The following is a 16102-nucleotide window of genomic DNA, read 5'->3' as shown; positions in this document are numbered from 1 at the left end:
TTTGCCAACAAAGGTTCATCTACTCAAGGCTACAGTTTTTCCTGTGGTCATGTATGGATGTGAGAGTTGGACTGTGAAGAAGGCTGAGCGCTGAAGAATTGATGCTTTTGAAGTGTGGTGTTGGAGAAGACTCTTGAGAGTCCCTTGGACTGCAAGGAGATCCAACCAGTCCATTCTAAAGGAGATCAGCCCTGGGATTTCTTTGGAAGGAATGATGCTAAAGCTGAAACTCCAGTACTTTGGCCACCTCATGCGAAGAGTTGACTCATTGGAAAAGACTCTGATGCTGGGAGGGATTGGGGGCAGGAGGAGAAGGGGACGACAGAGGATGAGATGGCTGGATGGCATCACTGACTCGATGGACGTGAGTCTGGGTGAACTCTGGGAGTTGGTGATGGACAGGGAGGCCTGGCGTGCTGCGATTCATGGGGTCGCAAAGAGTCGGACACGACTGAGTGACTGATCTGATCTGATAATAATAAATACATTACAAAAATATAAAAAAAAAAGTTTAAAATAATTTGAAATTAAACACTATACACTTTAGTCTCGAAAAAAATCTCAGCGGAAATTCGAGTATTTTAAACTGAAGGTGATAAAACAACATCTCAAAATTTGTATGATACAGCTAAAGCCATACTCAGAGGAAAATTTATTGCTTTAAATGAATATGCATTGACCCTTGAACAACATAAGTTTGAAGTGCATAGGTAGGTTCACTTATATGCAGGTTTTTTTTCTAATAAATATGTACTGCAGTACTGCACAATCTGAGGTTGGTTAAATTCGAGGCTGGAGAACCATGGGTATGGAGGGCCAACTATAAAATTATACTCAGATTTTTTTACTGCATGGAAGCCAGTACCACTAGCCCCCATGTTGTTGGAGGATTGACCATGTTAGGAAGGCAGAAAATCTAAAATCAGTGATCTGGGTATCATTAGAAAAAGATAAAGTGATTATCCCCATAAAAGTTTGAAGAAAGAATTGGGTAAAGTTTAGAGATTAGTGAAGTCCACTTCAGTTCAGTCATGTCCGACTCTTTGCGACCTCATGAACTGCAGCACTCCGGGCCTCCCTGTCCATCACCAACTCCCGGAGTCCACCCAAACCCATGTCTATTGAGTTGGTGATGCCATCCAACCATCTCATCCTCTGTCGTCCCCTTCTCCTGCCCTCAATCTTTCCTAGCATCAGGGTCTTTTCAAATGAGTCAGCTCTTTGCATCAGGTGGCCAAAGTATTGGAGTTTCAGCTTCAACATCAGTCCTTCCAATGAACACCCAGGACTGATCTCCTTTAGCATGGACTGGTTGGATCTCCTTGCAGTCCAAGGGACTCTCAAGAGTCTTCTCCAACACCACAGCTCAAAAGCATCAATTCTGCAGTGCTCAGCTTTCTTTATAGTCCAACTCTCACATCCATACATGACCACTGGAAAAACCATAGCCTTGATTAGATGGAACTTGTTGACAAAGTAATGTCTCTGGTTTTTATGCTGTCTAGGTTGGTCATAACTTTCCTTCCAAGGAGTAAGCATCTTTTAATTTCATGGCTGCAATCACCACCTGCAGTGATTTTGGAGCCCAGAAAAATAAAGTCTGACACTGTTTCCACTGTTGCCCCATCTATTTGCCATGAAGTGATGGAACCAGATGCCATGATCTTCGTTTTCTGAATGTTGAGCTTTAAGCCAACTTTTTCACTCTCCTCTTTCACTTTCATCAAGACGCTCTTTAGTTCTTCTTCACTTTCTGCCATAAGGGTGGTGTCATCTGCATATCTGAGGTTATTGATATTTCTCCTGGCAATCCTGATTCCAGCTTGTGCTTCCTCCAGCCCAGCGTTTCTCATGATGTACTCTGCATAGAAGTTAAATAAGCAGGGTGACAATATACAGCCTTGACATACTCCTTTTCCTATTTGGAACCAGTCTGTTGTCCCATGTCCAGTTCTAACTGTTGCTTCCTGACCTGCATACAGACTTCTCAAGAGGCAGGTCAGGTAGTACTAGGGAAGCATATTTAAAACGTACTCGATTTTGTTTATTCTCTTTAGTCATTTCAGCAGATAGTCAGTACCAGTGGCACAAAATTCAAGTGATACTAAATAATTTTCCCTTATATGTATGTTGGCAAACTAGCGTAGAACATTATTCAAAGAAGAGGTTTTTCTTGACAGAACAGCCTCTTTCCTATCCCCTACTCTGGAAACTGACAATAGTAAGATTTAATTTCTTTGTTTTTCTCCTGCAGACTCCATTAATAATATACCTCTTTCATTTTCTGATTGACTATGCTGAATTGGTATTTATGGTAAGTAACTTTCTACATAAAATCAATATGTATGTGTGTTTTTTTTATGTATGTGTTTTTAAAATCCTTTATCCTCTTGCTTTTAAGAAAAAAAAATCCATTTCAGGAGCTCAGGAATTTCTCAGAACATAAAAGCAAAAAGCTATTTTAAATGTGGGTTCACCAGATTGTGATAGTATAATGGATGTGTGAGGAGTCGTCTCTGACATCTGACCAGTTCTAATTCATTCTGCTTTAAAAATTTCATTTCTGGACTTTGTAGTCTTGAATTTCTAGCTTCAAGATTCTATGATTATCTTTAATCGTGGCGCCAGTGGAGAGGGCATCCTGAATTTCCTAAGCATTCTGCCAAGGGATTTTGTGAAGAGGACATAGGCCAGATGAGACTTTCAGGGTGAGAACCTTAAAATTAAGACAATGGGGCTGTGTTTTGAGTGCAGTGGTTTGAAACACTTGCCTGATCTAGAGTTGAAAATCTGGGTCAAGTAATAGGTCTACTGAGGTCTTCCTTTATAATTATAATGGCTGTGGCTTATTGAGGACATACTATGTACTAAGCACTTGACCTGGGTCAGCCCTGCAAAGCAATGGGTATTATTTTCCTTTTATAGAAAACTGAAATACCTTGCAATTACAGAACAGATATGGGACGCCAAACTTGATGTAAGCCTGGGTCCTAATCCTCAGAGTTTTCTGGTCAGCTCTCCCTGAAAAGGCTTTATCTTTGTGGTCAAAGTGAGGGTTGACTTTGCCTGATTATAAGAATTCAGTACTAGATAGCCTACCGCCGTCCAATAACTCCAGACTCTGGTGGCATTCCATTACTCCTACACTTAGTAGGTTCATTTCCTCTTATTTCTCTTTCTTCTGACAGATCACTGATGCACTCACTGCCATTGCCCTGTATTTTGCAATCCAGGACTTCAATAAAGTTGTGGTGAGTAGTCAGTGGGTGGGAGAAAGGTCGTGTACTGAAAGATCAACTGCCTTAAAATCCTAAGAAGTGGGAGTGAAGCGTCTGTCTTGTTCACCATCCCTGGAATGGCCAAACCCAAACCAACATCTTACTTACAGAAAGGTCAGCTTAATCTTTGTGGCTTAGTATTCACTTACCTATCAAAGTTCAGACTTTCTGGAGCAAATGCAGTTGAATTGCTGTTACATTATTTAAGATCCTTAAAAATCCTCCATTGCTTTCACCAGTATTTCTTTCTAAAGGGAAATGAGTATAGCTTTTAACTCACTGTCTTATGCCTGTCCAAGGTAAAACTGGATTCTCAGTATAGTTTCTGTTACCCTGCATAGAACAATCTTAATTGGAAAATTTGACATGTATTAAATGCCTGTTAAAAGCCATATGTAATAGCCCAGGGGAATTGTGTATTGGGTTCATTCTTATTTTCCTAGGTTCTGAGAGAGTTAACAGATTAACCATGTATACTATTCATGTAGTTATTTTAAAAATTGGCTGCAGTCCTCATTGATTGGCTGGGAGCCACTGAGAGGATTTAGACTGTAGTGAGTGAAGGCTGCATCCCATTGGTATTGTCTTTTTATGCTTCATTTTCACTTTGGTTATCAAGCCATAGAGTCAGAATTAGCTGTTTGCATTTCTGTGCCCTGGTCATCAATAACATAAACTTGTTGAATTCTGGAATTTAAGACCTTAAAGAGATTTTTAAAATATCTAAACTGAGGGTTCTTATTTGGAGTCCATTTTCAGGTTTAATGGGTCTACACACATCCTTAAAATGTGAAAAATTGTGTGTGTGTGTACTATGCCTTTTTTTCCAAGAAGAAAGTCCATATTTGTTACTAGCGCTCAAGGAGTCCTTGATTTTACCCCTTAAAGAATTAAGAAATATGTTCTAGAAACTAAATATCACTAAGACCAGGGAGTATACATCTTAAACTAATGGAGCATTTGTGACAACATGGATGAACCTGGAGGACATTTTGCTAAGTAAAATAAATCAGAGAAAGACAAATACTGTGTGATCTCACTTATATATGGAATCTAAAAAAGTCAAATTCGTAGGATAGAATATATTGGTGGTTGCCAGGGGCTGGGGGTGGGGAAAATGGAGAGATGTTGGTCAAAGGGTACAAATTTCCAGATACAAGATAATTATGTTCCAGAGATCTACTGTGCAGCATAGTAACTCCAGTTAACAATATCATATTGTTACTTGAAAGTTGCTAAGAGAATAGACCTTAAATGTACTCTCATTCCCCTCCAGCCACACACATAATTATGCAAGGTGATAGACGTGTTAACTAACCTTATTGTAATAATCATTTTGCAATATGTATGTATAGCCTTAAGCTTATACCATCATGTATGCCTTAAGTTTATATAATGTTATGTGTCAATTATATATCAAGAAAGCTGGAAGAGAACATAAAAAATTTGGGGGCTAATGTAGAGTGCTTTAGGGCTTCCCAGGTGACTCAGTGGTAAAGAATTCACCTGCCAGTGCAGGAGACTGGGGTTCTCTCATTCCCAAAGACTTGGGAAGATCCTTTGGAGGAGGAAATAGCAACCCACTCCAGTCTTCTTGCCTGGAAAATTCCATGGACAGAGGAGCCTGGAGGACTGCACTCCATGAGATCTCAAAGAGTTGGACACGACAGCACATACACACACACAGAATGCTTTAACAGGATTCCCTGGAAGGCCAGTGGTGAAATGACTGGGCGTGAGATTTCTAAGCAGAGGAATTCAGAGATAAAATAGCAGTAGTTATTTTCTTCTCCCAAGATAGATTGTGTATGTAAACTCCAATCTTTGTTCTTTGAAGTTACATGCTAAAATATTTAGGGGTGAAGGGCCATGATATCTGTGACTTAATTTAAAATGGTTTTGGGAAAAAATGCATCTGGTGTGTGTTTTTGTCTGTGTGTGTAGAGATAAAATGTGGAAGTGTTAACAGTTGGTGGATCTAGGTGTTTTATTGAATTGTTCTTTCAACTTTTCTATAGTTTGAAAGTTTTTAAGATAAAACACTGGAGGAAAAAATAGAAAATAGATCCATGTCTGTACTTACCAGTGTGTGTGTGTGTTTGTATGTATATGGGATATATGTAAATATCTAAGGGAGGGTTGGTAGCTTTCATCTAAGAACACAATCAACCATATCTGTGTTCTTAGATGAAACGGATGCTCATCTGTGTTCTTGTGTTTTAATGAAAGCTGATTAGAGATGCTAACATCATATGTATTCCTTTTTTTTTCCTGTTCAATTGTCATATACTCCAGTTAAAAACAATTTTTAATGGGAGGAGAAGCTTATAGGGAAATAAACTAGATTTCAGTGAGTTTCCTAACAAGTCATGCTTTAGTGTCAGTAAAAGAGATAGTTTTAATTTAGAGGGCCAATAATTTCAATTCAGTCTTGCTGGAATTTGAGACTTTTTATCCCTGGTAATGAAGCTGTAGTAGCAGTAGTAGTAGTAGTGTTAGTTGCTCAGTTGGGTCCAACTCTTTGCCACACCGTGGACTGTAACCCACCAGGCTCCTCTAGAGTGGTAGCCATTCCCTTCTCCAGGGGATCTTCCTGACCCAAGGCTTGAACCCAGATCTCCTGCACTGCAGGCAGATTCTTTAACGTCTGAGCCACCAGGGAAGCCCATCTGCACCCAAATGCATCCTGGAAAACTACGGTAGAGAGGGAAGACTGCATCCCCACCCCCATCTCCAGCTTCAGCATGTGAAATATGGGTGCTGATTGATTGTGTCCAGTTGATTCACATGATATTTTACGTCTGCTTTGCTTGACAAAAGCAAAATTGGTCTAGCCTGTCCTCTGCTGAGATTGTGCTCATTTGGAATTCAGAATTCATGTTAGAAAGTTGCAGGTGGTTTGATAGGGAGTGATAAAAACCTCCATCCTCTGATATGCTTAGAGGGTTGTGAATTTGGAGGGTAGGTTCCTGAATTTGAAAGGTGTTGAGGCTAACAGTTGAAGATGTAGTGAGGGTGGACGATTTATTTCCTACCCTCCACCCTAGGTTTTGGGGATGCAAACATGTGTAGACACAGCTTCAGTGATTAGAAAAAGCTCTTTATTTGGAGTAGGGGAATTATGTCCTTGAAAAAACCAATTTTCCAAGGGACGAGGAAATGGCTGCATGGAGTAGTGGGTAAAAGGGAAGGAAAACTCCACCCTGGAGATTTTTTAATTCAGAAAAATATAATTTTTAATTATATTAAAATTCAGCAGAATATTTAATTCTGCTGAAGTATATAGAAAAGCTGATTCATGATTATAAAGGTAACACATCCAGGCAATTAATTTTTAGGTCACTTTTAATCTCTCCTGTGATAGCTGTATATCTCATTGTTGTGGCTGTTGAATATATCTAGAAATATATTGATACTTATCTTTGGATTTTAAATTGTACTCCTTAACCCCATTTATTTTTATACTTCTAATATTTTCTTGGTGTGCGTTTAGTTTTCCTCATATTCTTAGACACTCTTCTTTCTCTAACTGGGATGCATGGGGATGTTTTAAAGGAATTTTGTCTGTGCGTCAGAACTCTGAGTCAATATTGAGCCTCTGAGGCCAGGCATAATGGCAGCTGTGCTGATGAGATTAGAGGAGACGAAGAGAGAGCCAGCAGAGTGTCTGGGGACTGGAGAGCTGACTACCCTTCTCTAGTGGAGACTCTCCTTGCATAAAATCTTTCTGTTTTAAAGTAGTTTGGAAGGTTGGGGTTACACGGAAGTATTCTTTCCTTTTTGGCACTTGTCACATTTGCCCGGGGCCTCCACATCCCTGTTTAACTGCCTCCTCTCTTTAACTGTCCTGCTGGCTTCCAGCCTGGGGAGTGGGCCTGCATTCCCACCTGTCTCTCCGGCTGCTCCTGGGTGAACTCCCTGTTTCCTTTTAATAGCCTGTCTTTGTGGCGCTCTTGCCCTCCAGGTGGCCTTCTTTTTGCAGTTGAACTCCAGAACCCCAGCTAGTGGGGCCTCCGTCCTTCCACCCCTGCTGCAGCTGTCTTCATGAAATGCTTTGTTTGCTGAGCCAGACCCCTTCTCTGATAAAAGCACCTTAGTTTATATTTTGCCCTTTTAATTAAATAACCCCAGCTGTGAATGGCAGCATAAATCCTACTGATGGTAATTCCTACCACTTAACTTGGACTCCCAGAGATGATCAAAGGGAGCCTTTTGAAGTTTGTTCAGGTTTTCTGATTAAGCCTCAGCCTGAACCTGTGCAGGAAATCTGGGGTTACCTGTGTTCCTGTGATGATCCTGAGATTTTCCTTTGAACTGAAAGATGGCTCTTAAAAAATTTTTTTTAATTTTAAAATTTAAATATCCAATACATGAAAAAACATGTAAAAAATATTACGTACTCTGAACCTATTTCAGCTTAAAATGTAAAATGTTTCACATGTAGTTGACTCTCTGATACTTTCATCTCCTTACTCCCCTTCTCACCAGTTACCACTGTTCTGATTTTGGTGTTTATCAAACACGTGGTCCTAACTTTTTCTGCATTTGTAAATATCCCTAAATAGTATATAGTATTTTTTGCATGCTTGTAACTTTATGTAAGTAGTAAAACGCAGTATATATTCTGTTGCCATCTGTGTTTTCATCCTTAAATCTTTAATGACACACTACTTTGGCTTCTCTGAATTACTGTTTTATAATAGGTTGCAGCATTGATTTTATACTAAGATCATTAAATCAGCAGGGGTACCCATTTGGGGTTCAGAGGCTTTTTTCTTTTTAATATTTATTTACTTATTTGCCTGCACCAGGTCTTAGTTGCAGTATGTGGGATCTAGTTCCCTGACCAGGGATTGAACTTGGGCCCTCTGCATTGGGAGCTCGGAATCTTAGCCACTGGACCACCAGGGAAGTCCCTCAGAGGCTTTTTCTATCTTCAGTTTGACCCATGTTTGCTTATAGGGTTGCCTAACATTTTTTCATTCTAGAACACACCCATGAACTTGTTGGGACACACACAAGGGAAGGCGAGAGCTTTCCACCTCCATCTCACTGCCTCTTAACTATCCAGCTGCCCAGCCACACCCAGCCCTTCTCCTCTTCATCATGGTCATTTCCCATTTCCTCTGTGGAAGTCAAAAACTTCACGGGACTTTGCTGGTGGTCCAGTGGCTAAGACTGTGAGCTCACAATGCAGGGGGCGCAAGTTCAGTCCCTGGTTGGGGAACTAGTTCCCACATACCACAACTAAGAGTTCGCATGCTGCAATGAAAATCAAAAAGCATGAATGCCAGCCAAAAGATATATATATATACATATATACACATAAATATATATAAACAACTTCAAATAGGATAGCACAGAAGAAAACCCAGGACACTGTGACATTCAGGGGGTTCATTCCACTTCGCATGAAAATTTTTCACTTTGATGAAACTTTGAAATCCTTGGGTGACTGATGATATCTTTTAAAAATGACTAAAAATTGACTTGCCATTCAATCATTCAGTCAGCCATTCAATAGTTATTGTTTGCTCACTGTGCCAGGTATTGGCAAATAAACATGGTCCTTGCCTTCATGGAACTTACAGTCTGCTGAAGGAGAAAGATGTTAGTCACATAAATAAATAAAAAAGTTCTAACCGTAAACACTGTTATGAGATTTTTACAGTTAGGGCGGTGGAGAGTGTGCCTTCCTGAGGAAGTGATGATTTAACTGGGAGCTCAAAGACTGTGTGGGAGTTAACTGGGAAGAGAGAAGAGGTCATTCCAGGTTAAATACAGAGGCCTGGGAACAGGAGAAGGGTGGCATGTTCATGGTGCTGGAACCCAGAAAGTGAGAGGTGTGGAGAGTGGGTGTGAGCTGAGCCTGGAGAAGTAGGGCCAGGCAAGGCAGGCCACATGGGCCATGGAAGGACTTTTGTCTTCAATCTAAAATCAGTGGGAAGTTACTATTTATTTCATGTTTTGTCTTTTTTTTTTTTCAGTTTAAAAAGCAGAAACTCCTCCTAGAACTAGACCAATATGCCCCCGATGTGGCCGAACTCATCCGAACCCCTATGGAAATGCGTTACATCCCTCTGAAAGTGGCCATGTTGTAAGTATCCTCTGACCAAACGGGGCTCAGTGCCAACAAACGCAAGGAAAATCTGATGAGACTTTCTCATGTTGTTTGTTGTATTTTTGGAGATTTGGAGTCTTAGTCATCAAGTGTTTGCTATAGTTCTGTTGCACAGCTGGGGTTCTGGCCAGGAAAAGAGACAGAGCCATTCTGTCTCTTTTGGGACAAAGCCTCACACAGGCACACGCACAATCAGCCCTTCACAGATGCTTTTTCACTCGATGCTGATCTGGGTTCCAGCCTCCATGTAACCAGTATTTCTAAAAACAATAACAACAAAAAATTTTTAAGTTGTAATATATGGGTTGCAGAAAATTCTGGTCTTTATGCAGCTGTTATTCCAAGCAACTCCTGTGTCTCATGTAGAATTTACTCCCCCATTTGTAGTTCAGAAAACTGAATTGAAGTGCCAAACAGACCCATCCCAGCTGGGTGATGAGCATGGGAGAGTAGAACTTACTGAACTGAGGTTCTGTGGAAGAATTCTCTAGAGGTACCAGTGCTGCCTGTAACTTTTAATTCTTTCAGGTTATTCCTGTTTATGTTGCTGAGATAGGCAAATAGGAATAATTATTCAGTCAACTGATAGTAAATGTTAATAATACACTTGTTCCTAAGGATACACAGTAAACAAGGCAGACCAGTTTCCTCATGGAAAGACATGACCTTAGAACGTCAGATTTAGAAGGGGTCTTGTGAGGACAGTTTATTCAACCCTCTGCCTTGTGTGTGACTCTCCTATTCAGTATTCCAGATAGGTGGCTGTGTAGCTGCTTCTTGAACATCACCTGCTATTTAGAAATGGCATTTTCCCCCTTCCCACCAAGCACATTTGAGGTGTCAGTTCATATCTATGTATTTCAGAAATATTGGTGGGAACTACCTAATAGAAACAGAGGTTTGGCAACATTATGAATGCCTTATGGACTCGGGGTAGTTTTGTAATAGCAGCAGTCATTTCCTTAAAGGTTGTGTAACAAATCTGTCTATAATTGCTAGAAAAAAAATGAACAATTTCTGGGCTGTTGGCTTTAGAACTGATAATCTTACAGCTCTGAGAGGTATTGGATTTAAGGTCTTTATTTGTGAATAATAATTATAATCTCTTCCTGAGACACTGGCATGTTTCTTCCCATCTGATAATCAGAATTATGTAACTGTTCTCCCTTTTCACTGTGTCTGCCAGGAAACTCCTCAGAGCCAGATTTAAAGCTGATTATTACAATGCTGTAGAAGACCTATTTGTTCTTCTTTCCCTGATCTTGGCTTTTTCCTTTTATTTATGTTTTCCCTGGTCTTAATTCTTTATTTTAATTTTGCTCTCACTTTTATCATCTGTTCTCATTTGAGCTACTTCAGATCTTTTGTGGAAGCAAGATAAAAATAAATAAAAATACAGTTATGACTGTTAAGATTTCCCTGTTCATTGTTACAAATTCATTTTTTTCAGTTCATTCCTTCCCACCTCAGGAAAAGACTGTTTCAGTTAATTCCTTGCCAGTGGAAGTTCAAGCCGTCCTGTGAGGTTGAGTGGCCACTAGCTTGTGTGCGAGTCTCCTATTCTCCTGTTGTTGAATTCAGCAGACACTTGTTCTGTCCTTTGGGTCTGGCTTGGTGGATGTAGCTTGACTGCCAAGAGGACTAAACTTAAGCCACTCTCACCTCTTGAATGGGGGTAACCTATGTTAGAGTTTAGGAACCTGATTGAGGAAAAAGTAGTTTCTTATTTTTCAGAGACAAGTATAGCCATTCCTAAAATATATGGCTCTGTGGGAATTAGTAGAATTTTTATAATTTTTGAAGCCTGAAGTAATAGAAAATGTAGGCTTTAGAGCCAGAAAGATGTGATTTTGAATGTATTTATTAGCTTGTAAAACCTTAAGCTTGTTACTTAACCACTGAGTTTTGGTTTTCTCATCTGCAAAATGGGAATAATGTTATTGCTGGTTTCTAGATTCTCTGTGATGATGAAATATGATGGTTTTCCTATAAAACACATGGCAAAGAATAAGCAGTAAATGTTCAGTGCCTTTTATTCACTGGCCACAACCCCACTCCATCCTCTTTTACCTAGGAGAACTCATTTCTAAGATGTTGCCTTCCTTTAAGTATGCTTTTAGTAAGCCTCAAGAACTTTCTGTCTATGGTGGCCAGGACTCCCTGGTCCTTTGACCAGGATTACTAATGTCAGATATGTGTGTTTTTCTCCAGCTATCTTTTAAATCCCTACACGATCTTGTCTTGTGTTGCCAAGTCTACCTGCGCCATCAACAACACCCTCATTGCTTTCTTCATTTTGGCAACAATGAAAGGTAAGGCCCCAAAGGAAAGAACAAACCTCAGTTCCGGATTTGAGCAGGGCTTTTTGTAACACTTATGCAGTGGATTAAAAACAAAAAACAGCATTCAAAACGATTTTTTAAAACTATACAAGTAGTATAATATTATAGAAATTTCAGATAAGCCGAGAGAAAAAATTAAAACATCCTGATTCTACCACTCAGAGAGTCACTTTTAACATAGGTTGAACAAAAACAAAAAAATTCTAAAAGGCTTACAATGAGAACAGCGGCGCTGTGCCTCCTTCTTCCTATCCCTAGTTCAAGTTCTTTGAAGGAGCTAATTTTTTTTTGCTTGTATCTATTTCCATGTTTGTAAATAAGACCTAGTGTTGCTGTTTGGTAAATTATGAATTTTAGACATTATCTATTGTTGATTCTCATTATGGGAGATAACAATTTAGCTCTTTGATACCTGTTTCTTTGCTGGTGCTCCCTGCAGTGGAAAAGTGGAATCTTAACCGCTGGACCACCAGGGAAGTCCCTCACAGCTTTGATTAAATCAGTAGTTAGTACCTATGTTTTATGACAGTATAGGTATTATTCACTACTGAGAAAAGTAGTAACTATGGTTATTTTTTCTATCTTGTACAACCTTTTTATTTTTTTTAATTGTGGAGTTTTTGCTTGTTTTTGTTGTGCTTAATCCTTTTGTACCAATCACTGTTTTTTCCCCCAGTTGCTCTGCTAGATCTTTCAAGTGCCTAATAATACAGACATGCCTCAGAGATAATGTGGGTTTGGTTCCAGATCACAGCAATAAAGCAAATATTGCAATCAAGTGAGTCAGGAATTTTTTGGTTTCCTAGTACCTATAAAAGTTATGTCTACATTATACTATATGCTGTTAAGTATGCAATAACATTATAACTAAAACAATGTACATAGCTTAATTTAAACATAGTTTATTGGTTAAAAAAAAAATAAATTAGCCCCACACAAGAGAATCAGCTTGTCCTTTGAAGCCAAGCATTGACTTCCCCTCTCTAGCTGTGAAAGTCTCGATGGCATCTTCTTCTGAAAGAAGACTGTTTCCTCTACATTGAGAATCTATTGTTTGTTTTTTTTTAATTGCTTTTATTTATTTATTTAGTTGTAGCATGCAGGATCATCCATCTTTGTTGCAGCATGTGAACTCTTCAGTTGTGGCATGTGAGGTCTTACAGCAGGTGGGATCTTAGTTCCTGATCAGGGATCGAACCCAGGCCTCCTGCTTTGATCTGATTTGCATGTTTTATTTTCTGTTGATTTTTCCCATCATTTTTACTTCCTCTTTTTCTGGAATACATCCTTGTTTTTATCTTTTGACTCTTATATGGAATTTTTAATTTTTATTTTATACTTTTAAGTTCTTTGTTGGTCTCCAGTTGTTTCTCTGAGGCATCATTCTTATTTTGTCACACAGTGTCCTCTCTAAGCTGAGTTTTCTTGTTTTATTTTTGTTTTTAGTTTCCATTTGTTCTAAGCATGATCCCTTTGTCTTTCTGGACTCCCCCCTTCCCCCCACCCATGGCTGCCTATTTTTTTTTCCTGTTTATCTTGAGGTCTATCTTTCATGTGGTGAGATTTTCTCTTATTTATAGTGATCCTTAGCTGTCTAATTATTTAAGGATATTATACTAACTTGTTGATTTGAGATTGTGTACATGGGCAAGACTTGTTGATGGATCATTCTCACTATAGCAAGATCAGACAGCTGGCTGACTTTTTTTGATGGAGGGATCCCTAAATGTCATCATTTATAGGTTTTCTTTTCCTCTGAATGTATTTAGTTTTTCCACAGAGGAATCTTCCAGTTCCCTGTGTAAGGGTAACAGGGTTGGAGTTGCAGTAGGGTAGGGGGTTTGTGTAATCAACTGCTGGAGTTGTGAGAGCAGTAGTAGGGGAGGTGGCTGGTTGAAATACATAATTTTTTTTCAATTGAAGGATAATTGCTTTACAGTGTTGTTTCTACTGTACAATAACATGAATCAGCTATGTGTGTGCTCAGTCACTCAGTCATGTCCGACTCTTTGCGACCCCATGGACTGTAGCCAGCCAGGCTCCTCTGTCCATGGGGTACTCCAGGCAAGAATACTAGAGTGGGTTGCTGTTTCCTACTCCAGGGATGCATTAGCTTTAAGTATACATGTATCCCCTCCCTCTTGAGCCTCCCTCCTACCCACCCCTCTAGGTCATCACACAGCACCAAGCTGAGCTCCCTGTGTTATACAGAAGCTTCCTACTAGCCATCTATTTTACACATGGTATTGGATATATGTCAGTTACTCTCTCAGTTTGTCCCACCCTCTCCTTCCGCTGCTGTGTGCACAAGTCTATTCTCCATGTTATTCCTGCCTTGTAAAATAGGTTCATCAGTACCATTTTTTCTAAATTCCATATGTATGTGTTAATATACAGTATTTGTTTTTCTCTTTCTGACTTATATTTTTGTGTAATCTCATTACCACTCTTTAGTCCACACTTCTCTTTAGTCTATTACTGTGCTTAATATCCCTTGACCTGTGCCTCTTTAGTTAATTTTCTCCAGAACTATAGCTTCTAGGGGTGGAGTAGAATGAAGGATGAGGGTGTGTAGAGGTAGTCAACTGACTGATTGCACATAGTTGAGATGAGACCTGGGGTTCTGGCTGGTCTGTACAAAACCTTTCAGTTTGATTTTCATCTCTGTAACTTAGCCCACCTGCCATAGTATCTGATACCTTCAAGGTGCATTTCTCAGAATGGGGTGAGTTGGCCTGATTTTTATTGGTATTCATCTCTGCAGGCCATTAAGTTGTAATCTCTTCCATATTGCTTATTTATCCCTCTTCCTCCTCCTTTTTAAAAACAATAGTTTTTGTTAATGCATCTTAATATTGTTTCATTTTTAAAATATTTGTTTGACTGCATCAGGTTTTAGTTGCGGCATGTGGGATAGTTTTTTGCTTCACGTGGGATCTTCTGTTGCCGCACCCAGGTTCTCTAGTTGTGGTGTGAGGGCTCAGGAGCACGCAGGCTCAGTAGTTGTGGCCCACAGGCTTAATCGCTCTGCCACATGTGGGATCTTAGTTCCCTGACCAGGATGGAACCCAAATCTCCTGCATTGCAAGGCAAATTCCTAACCACTGGACCATCAGGGAAGTCCCCTCTTCTTCCTGCTTTTAATGTTTCCACTATTATATTAAAATTTGTTTTACTATAACCTCTTCTCCAGTTTTTTGTGATTTAAGACAATTTTTAGTGCTTTATTGTCATTTCAGTGAGGTTTTTGGAGGGAAAAATGATATACATGTGATTTGTTGTTGTTGTGCAGTCCCTAAGTCATGTCCGACTCTTTGCGACCCATGGATTGCAGCACACCAGGCTTCCCTGTCCTTCACTGTCTCACAGAGTTTGCTCAAACTCATGTTCATTGAGTCGGTGATGCCATCCAGCCATCTCATCCTCTGTTGATTAGCATTAGAGGTATATATTTCCAGATTTTCCCCCCATTTTCCTTTTAGACTTTTAAATATATCAATTAACCATTGCCACAAAAATGTTATTTGACAAAGCACTCCAAAACTCAGTGGCTTAAAACAACAGTACATGTTTACTTCGCTCATACGTCTGTAAGTCTGCTAGGTGTCAGCTGACCTAGGTTGGATGTGGCTAGACAGCCTGTTGGTTTCATCGGGGCTCATTCATGCATCAACAGCTGGCTGTAGTCGGCTAATCTAGGCTGGGCTTTTCTCCACATGTCTGTCATCCTCATGGACCAGGGGACTAATTTAAGTATATTCTTCTCATACTGATGTCAGAGACACAACTGTTGAGGCTTGAACTCTTGACATTTCTGGTTGTATCACATGATGCAGACATATATGTCTGAGGTCGGGGTAGATACTTCCCCATTCACAGTGGGAGTGCCCTGCAAAGTTATATGGCAAAGAGCCTGGACATAGGGAGGGGTAAAGAATTGGCACCAAAAATACAGCCTGCCACAAATGTCAATAAACTTTTAGTCTGTCATTTTTCATGGCTGCTTACTGTTCCATTGTGTTGACCAATAAATAGAAATTCTTTAACCAACTTCTACTATTAAATATCTAGTTAATAGTTTTCAGTTTTCAGCTGTTTAAATAGTATTACAGTTAATTTTCCTTCCTTTTTTTTATTAAAAAATTTTTTTTGGCTTTATCACCAGGCATAGTTCCCCAACCAAGGATCAAACCCTGCCCCTAGCAGTGAAAATGCTGAGTCTTAACCACTGGACCGCCAGGGAATTCCCATACAGTTAATTCTGTAATGTAATTTCTAATAGTAATTTTCACACCCATGTACAATTATTTTCTTACCACAGAAATAGAGTCCTAGAAATAGAATTTTTGTGTCACAGGCTG

The 16102-nt window shown here is 39.6% G+C and overlaps 1 protein-coding gene across 3 annotated transcripts in view; it reads left to right on the top strand.

Moving 5' to 3' along the window:
• The window catches only part of PIGU (phosphatidylinositol glycan anchor biosynthesis class U), a 96494-nt gene that overhangs the window by 16549 nt on the left and 63843 nt on the right, over positions 1 to 16102 (top strand). For all 3 annotated transcript variants that reach the window (XM_055544818.1, XM_055544820.1, XM_055544821.1), the window contains 4 exons: positions 2255 to 2314; positions 3189 to 3251; positions 9266 to 9375; positions 11611 to 11711. In XM_055544818.1, coding sequence (XP_055400793.1) covers positions 2255 to 2314; positions 3189 to 3251; positions 9266 to 9375; positions 11611 to 11711 — 334 coding nt within the window. The remainder of the gene's footprint in view (positions 1 to 2254; positions 2315 to 3188; positions 3252 to 9265; positions 9376 to 11610; positions 11712 to 16102) is intronic.

Source organism: Bubalus kerabau, chromosome 13, assembly GCF_029407905.1.
Source record: "Bubalus kerabau isolate K-KA32 ecotype Philippines breed swamp buffalo chromosome 13, PCC_UOA_SB_1v2, whole genome shotgun sequence".
Lineage (NCBI taxonomy): Eukaryota > Metazoa > Chordata > Mammalia > Artiodactyla > Bovidae > Bubalus > Bubalus kerabau.
Note: the sequence above shows the minus strand (reverse complement) of the source record. Positions and strands in the feature narration are given on the sequence as shown.